Source organism: Vicia villosa, linkage group LG6, assembly GCF_029867415.1.
Source record: "Vicia villosa cultivar HV-30 ecotype Madison, WI linkage group LG6, Vvil1.0, whole genome shotgun sequence".
In the NCBI taxonomy this organism is placed as follows: domain Eukaryota; kingdom Viridiplantae; phylum Streptophyta; class Magnoliopsida; order Fabales; family Fabaceae; genus Vicia; species Vicia villosa.
Genome location: NC_081185.1, coordinates 4151971 through 4159652, shown reverse-complemented (window position 1 = coordinate 4159652; position 7682 = coordinate 4151971). Strand labels below are relative to the sequence as shown.

The 7682-nt window shown below is 28.6% G+C and overlaps 1 protein-coding gene across 1 annotated transcript; it reads right to left on the bottom strand.

The window, feature by feature from the left end:
- Positions 1-985: 985 nt before the first annotated feature.
- LOC131611062 (S-protein homolog 5-like) lies at positions 986-1396 on the bottom strand. Its single transcript, XM_058883187.1, has one exon. It carries the CDS (start codon positions 1394-1396, stop codon positions 986-988), a length of 411 nt encoding a protein of 136 aa, XP_058739170.1.
- Between the last annotated feature and the right edge of the window lie 6286 nt (positions 1397-7682).

Sequence of the window (7682 nt, the reverse complement as noted above, 5' to 3'; positions counted from 1 at the left end):
GTTTTTAAATGTCACTACAATTTTTTTTCGAAAATTCTACTCAACCCCACGTGAAAACTTGAATTTTTCTTTTTTAAGATTTACGACGTGATTTACATGTGGCAACGTCCCTTTTTACCGTCCCGGTATTCATGTGGATATATCGCATGGTTGGTAAACGTTTTCTTGTAGTGTAGGATATATATATATATATATATATATATATATATATATATATATATATATATATATATATATATATATATATATATATATATATATATATATAATTTTAAACTTTTCGACAGCAACGTGTTTTTAAATGTCACTACAAATTTTTTCGAAAATTCTACTCAACCCCACGTGAAAACTTGAATTTTTCTTTTTTAAGATTTACGACGTGATTTACATGTGGCAACGTCCCTTTTTACCGTCCCGATATTCATGTGGATATATCGCATGCATTGATTAACGTTTTCTTGTAGTGTAGGATATATATAGGTACAAGCCTTTGGTCATATGGTATGAGTTCAAATACAATTATTTTTTCAAAATACAAATATAAAAATGAGAAGTATAATTTTCTGTCCAAATTCTATACATTGTCATCCCTAGGTTGGGAGGTGTTATCTTAGAGAGAGTTTATTTCAAAGAAAAAAAATTATAAATCACCTTATAAACAATTGTGAAATATAAGTGATAATTCTATATAAGATAAATTTCAATAGAAAAAAAAATTACAATAAAATACTCTATAACAATTATGTTTTAAAGCATTGTATTGAATGTTATAATTCTCATATTTAAAGTTTAAGTCTCTTTGATACAATCAGTAGAAAAGTCTTTTTAACATAATTCATTCATATAGATATTAAATGCATGAGCGCATGTTCAAATCCACGAGATCTCATTTATTTATTCATCGTTAATGAAGTGAATTATTTAATAAAAAACCTTAGATAAAAATATTATACTTGTATCATTTCATTACTTAAAAAACCAAGAATTACATCTTAGAAGTACTATTCCCATCCATTAGTTGAACGCTTTTCCATTCTTGACAATCCTTATACGATCCTTTATAAAGCCTACAACCACCATTTTTATTTATTTTCCAACCACAAATTTTGCAGTTATCCATGGCTTCATCGTAAATGTCAAGATAGTGAAGATAAGGGCTTCCTTTCCATGTAAAACTACAAAAGAATATAGTGAAAGCCCAACTTGGAAACACTAATGGTCTAAATCGAAACGAGTAAGTTCCTGCAAATGCGAGTGTGTGAAATCCAAGATCATCATCTTTAGATTTGCAATGGACAGTGAGATCTAAGGGGATTGGGTGTGGATCAATATCATTCTGAATTATAACAGTTACTTTAGGATTTATAAAGAAATCAGTAGCCTCAACTACTAGCATAGTGATCAATAATATTGAAAAATTTAAGGTGATTGAGCTTTGATATGCCATAGTGAAATGGTACCTACAAGGCTTGTATTGATGTTAATTTATAGAACACTAAATTGTTAAACCTACTTCTTTTTTAGTTTTGAAAAGACTAATAATTTTTTATACACCTATTTTAGGGAATAAATATTATAAAAAATAGTATTTATTAAATATGGTCAAATGTAATTATTTATTTATTTGAAAAAAATAAGAAATAATGAAAAATAAAATAATATTACTTATTATTTAGAAGTATCTTGCAAACTAAATTTAAACTTTAGCAATTAAAATAATAATTTAATTTTTACTAACATATTACAACTCATGGAACCAAAATAGAGAAATTGAATGATGCAAAATTGACACTGTCAACTAATGACGACCATGTATTTTATAAAGTCAGACAACAAAATTTAAATTACTTATATGATATGGCAGAGTGATATATTTCTATTGGATAACATTGTAAATTTTTTTAAACTGTAAAATTGTTTTACACTGTCAATGGATCTCCATTTAACTTCTGAAATATTTAAATAACATTACCTTTCCAACATATTTTATTTTTGACTAATTTGTCAATTTATCCTCTATCAATAAATATGAGAAAAGACCAAGTAACTTAGGGATTTATTTGTTTAAAGAAACATGTTGAATACAAGAAATGTTAAAAAAGTGTCATGAAATATATATTGAAGAAGTTTATTGGAAAGAGAAAGCTAAAATTTTCTGGCATCATGAGGGAGACCGTAACACCTTTTTTTTCCATAAAATGTCCGAGATAAAGAGTTCTAAATGTAACATCACTCACCTGAAGACGTAGATGATATCATTCTTGATATCATTTTTGACCCTCAAAGGAATTTTCTAATCTCTTTATTAAAATAGGTCAGCCTACTAGACTTAAAAGGCTTTTTATATGGCATGTGGCCTAGCTTTTTTAGCTAAATAGGCTTTTCAAAAAGCCTAGGCCTTTTCTATTTGAAAAAAAGTCTGGCCGTACCTGAACCTGTGTAAGCTAGGCCGTAGGCCCCTGTTATTTAGTCTGGCCTATTCTCACCCCTACTTGGAGGAAATAAAAAGTGTTATTCTCAACCTTAGCATGGATAAATCTCCAGCCTCAACGACTTTGGTGGTTTTTTCTATCAAACTTATTGGAACATTGTCTAATTTGGTGTGCCAAATGTTGGGATTCAATTTTTCAACCAAGGATGGATTCTGCCCAATTTTAGTGTTAGCATTATCATCCTTATTCCCAAGACCAATAACGTTAATTTCTTGGACAAGTTTAGACCGATTGCTCTATCTAACTTTAAATTCAAAATTATAACAAAGATCATGGCAGATATACTTTCCTCCTTCATTCTGCATCTTATTTCAAAGGAACAAAAAGGTTTATACTTTCCTCCTTCATTCTGCATCTTAAATTCAAAAAGGTTTCATAAGGGATAGGAATATTAAAGATTGTATTTGTTTGGCTTTGGATGCATTTAACCTTCTCGATAAAATAAGTTTGGTGAGAATATTGCTATCAAAGTTGATGTGAATAAGGCCTTCGATACTCTTGATAGTAATATTTTGCTGCAATTCCTTAAGAGCTTTGGTTTTTCTTAGAAATTCTCCTCCTTGATTCATACCATTCTGGACTCGACTCATATGTCAGTCATGGCTAATGGATTTGTGCATGGTTATTTCAAGTGTGCTAGAGGGGTCAGGTAGGGATACCGTTATCTCCTCTTCTTTTCTGCTTAGTTGAGGAAGTCATGAGTAGAGGTATTTCTAATTTGGGGAATATTCGTAAACTCCATCCTATGAAAGGTACCAACAATTAACCCTTCCCTACTCACATTATTTATGCCGATGACATTCTCATCTTCTGCAAAGGAATTAAATCCAATATAAGATCCCTCTCATCTTTCTTTTCTCAATATGTTTTGTCTTCCGGACAAGTTTCCAGCACTGTCAAATCTTCTTTGTATGGTGGTAATATTAGCAACAACAGGTTTCTCGAGTTGCTCAATTTAACTGTTTTTAGAAAAGGCTATCTTCCTTTTAATTATTTGGGGGCTCCTATCTTTAAAGGAAAAGTCAAAGCTTAACATCTTCAATCGTGTGCCGACAAATTACTTTCCAAGTTATATGCTTGGAAAGGCTCATTATTGTCTATTGCAGGAAGAGATACACTTGTGCAGGTTGTCATCTAGCTGAAACTCTCTCACTCCATGGGACTTTAGTCTTGGCCTATCTCTCTTCTCAAGAATATTGAAGGAGCTTGTCATAATTTCATATGGAGTGGTAATATTAATAAAAGGAAAATGGTCACAGTTGCATGGAAAAAAGTTTGTCAACCGGAAATTTTAGGGGGCTTAGGTATCAGGTCTCTTTCAGGATTGCGACGTGATTTGCATTGTTTTCTTGTAGTGTAGGGTATATATACGGGTACAAGCCCTTGATCACATGGTATGAGTTCGGATACAAATATTTTTCCAAAATGCAAATACAAAAATGAGTACTATAATTTTCTGTCCAAATTCTATACATTGCCATCCCTAGATTAGGAGGTGATATCTGAGAGAGAGAGAGAGAGAGAGAGAGAGAGAGAGAGAGAGAGAGAGAGAGAGAGAGAGAGAGAGAGAGAGAGAGAGAGAGAGAGAGAGAGAGAGAGAGAGAGAGAGAGAGAGAGAGAGAGAGAGAGTTAATTTTAAAGAAAAAAAATTATAAATCACCTTATAAACATTTTGTAAAATATAAGTGATAATTCTATATAAGATAAAATTCAATAGAAAACAAAAATTACAATAAAATATTCAATAACAATTATGTTAAAAATTTGTATTGAATGTTTTAATTCTCATATTTAAAGTTTCAAGACTTTTTGATATAATAGGTAGAAAAATCTTTTTAACATAATTTATTTTTCCTTTATTCATATAGATATTACTTTAAACTTTTTGGTAGCGACGTTGTTTTAACGTCACTACAATTTTTTTGAAAATTTTATTCTCCCCCACGTGAAAGTAAATTTTTTTTTAATAATTATTTTAAAGAGTTGCGACGCATTTTGCACAAAGCAATGTCTCTTTTTAGTATAAGAGGTGTTATTTTAAAGAGAAAATCTTAATATTGTAATTTCAAAGAACAAATTATAAATCACCTTATAAACAATTGTAAAATATAAAAGTCATAATTCTATATAAGATAATAGAAAACGAAATATCATAATAAAATATTCAATAACAATTTTGTTTGAATGTTTTAATTCTCATATTTAAAGTTTAAGTATCTTTGATATAATTGGTAGAAAAGTATCTTTATCATAATTTATTTGCATGAGCGCGTGTTTATATCCGCGACATCTCAATAAAAAACCTTAAATAAAAATATTATACTTGTATTATTTCATTACTTAAAAAATAAAAAATTACACCTTAGAAGTACTATTCCCATTTATTAGTTGAACGCTTTTCCATTCTTGACAACCCTTATATGATCCTTTATAAAGCTTACAACCACCATTTTTATTTATTTTCCAACCACAAGTTTTGCAGTTATCCCTGGATTCATCATAAATGTCAAGATAGTGAAGATAAGGGCTTCCTTTCCATGTAAAACTACAAAAGAATAACGTGAAATCCCAACTTGGAAACAATATTGGTCTAAATTGAAACGAGTAAGTTCCTCCAAATGCAAGTGTGTGAAATCCAAGATCATCATCTTTAGATTTGCAATGGACAATGAGATTTAAGGGGGTTGGATGTGGATCGATATCATTCTGAATTATAACAGTTACTTTAGGATTTATAGAGAAACCGATAGCCTCAACTACTAGGATAGCGATCAATAATATTGAAAAATTTAAGGTGATTGAGCTTTGATATGCCATAGTGAAATGGTTTCTACAAGGCTTATATTGATCTTAATTTATAGAACACTAAATTGTATACACCTTTTTTAAGGGTATAAATATTATAAAATATAATATTTATTAAATATGGTCAAAATGTAATTATTTACTTATTTGAAAAAAGAGAAATAATTAAAAATAAAATAATATTAATTATAATTTAGAAGTATCTTCCAAACAAAATTTAAACTTTAACAATTGAAATAAAAATTTAACACACGCCACAACAAGCAAAATCACGTCAAAAAATTGATTTTTGCGACGTGACTAATTATGTCGCAGGAGAGCAGGTGACAGCTAATTATATTTTTGATTATAACATTTAAACCAATTCTACCACCGTTCTAGCAATATTCCAATTTTCTAACTTGTAAATTAAACTCTAACCATTGAGCTATTTAATTTGTTTTTTAACATTAAATATAAATTTATTTATTTAACTTTTTTTTTGTAGAAATAAAATTTACAAGATTATTATTGCTATAGTTATTTCTATATCATGTAGGAAAGTAAACTTCAGTTTGATCTTAATAAAGACTTCAGTTGGACTAGATAAAAGCTTTCATGATTCACAAATCACATTACATGAAATATACATAGCATTCATTCATATTGATCTATGTCATCAAGTAATGAATGTGGTGGTGGTGGTTGGGTTTCGTCTTATTATACGTAAGTAACGACAGTCATAGTGGTCTTATCATTGATATATGAGGTGGACGAGATTATAAATTTAAATTTAAAGATAAATAACATTCGGATATGCGCAAAAATAACTATAATATGGTTCTGTTTGGTAAAACATGTTTTCGAGCTTATAGCTTATGTCTTATAAGCTCACAAGGCCGTCTCAAGTTTTTGGAGGCCCTGTGTACAATAGCCACTATTTAATCATAAAAATCTAATAGACTCCCTATACACTCATAATTTAACCTACCAAATATTTTATGAGGCCCTGTTTATTTGTAGTTTAACCTTGGAAATTTTGAGGCCATGTGCGATAGCCCGCTTTGCACGCCCTCAAAGACGGCCCTGTAAGCTCATATGATAATTTAGACTCGTTTTGTAACGGTCTTTACGTCACGAGCTTATAGCTTATTTCAAATAGCGTTTTAGCTTATGTCTTATAACTTATTACTTTTTCTTCCTTTTTTATCTTTATTATTTCAATTAAAATCCATTTTTAACCCTTATAATTTATTTTAATTTAAAATAAAATAATTATATATTAAATATCTTTTATGTCATTTTACATTTATAAGTTAATTGAACCACTAATTTTATCAAACACTTCAATGAGCTTATGAGCTATCAGTCTCAACCATCCGCTATAAGTTATAAGTCATCAGTCATCAGCCATCAGTCATAAGCTATAAGCTATCAACTACCTTATCAGTCAACCGTTATTTTTACCAAACAAACCCTATAATGATTTAGACATATTGCCTAATTATAGTAATATTTTTTATTTAAATATTATTTAATTATTATATTATAATAATTAGTATTTTAATATATATATATATATATATATATATATATATATATATATATATATATGATTATATTATATATTTATCTATTTTAATTGACCAACATATATATAAATAATAGTCTCCAATATACCCTACTACAATTCCAATATACCCTACTAATACGCATATTATCTCTTCTCTTTTAAAGTATTTTATTAATTTACATAAATTAAAAAAATTACCAAAATAAAAAATAGTTAAAATTTTGTAACAAACATACACCATAATGTTTCAAAAATTTTAAAAATTACAGTTAACCTTCCTTAAAAAAATATTTTATTTAATACGAAATAATTTATAGGAAGGCATTTAGACTCATATTTAAGGGTATTTGTAAAAAAATTGTCTACAATAGATTGGATAAAAACGCACAAAATCGGTACAAAAACATGCATACGTAATTAGCAATTAATATTACTACTCAGCCCTTAGATCTGCACCATACAAATTTACCTCCGATCCAAATTATAAGAGAAATTCCCTTTTTAGATTCATTGAATAATTAATATATCTGGTCTATATATAGACGAGATACATTAATTATTCAATGAATCTAAAAAGAGAATTTCTATTATAATTTGGGACATAGGGAATATTTTATAAAAATGGATGTGTATCACTTTGTACTATAAATGTGACTGTTCCAATTAAATTATTAGTCAATTTTTTTCACCAAAATTTTAAATTCTAGGTAGCGACATTTTTTCAACGCCACTATACATATTTCAAAAAGTTAAAACTTCTTTCCACGTGAAGTATTGATTTTTTTATTTTAAACTTTTTGGTAGCGACGTGTTTTTAAACGTCACTACAATTT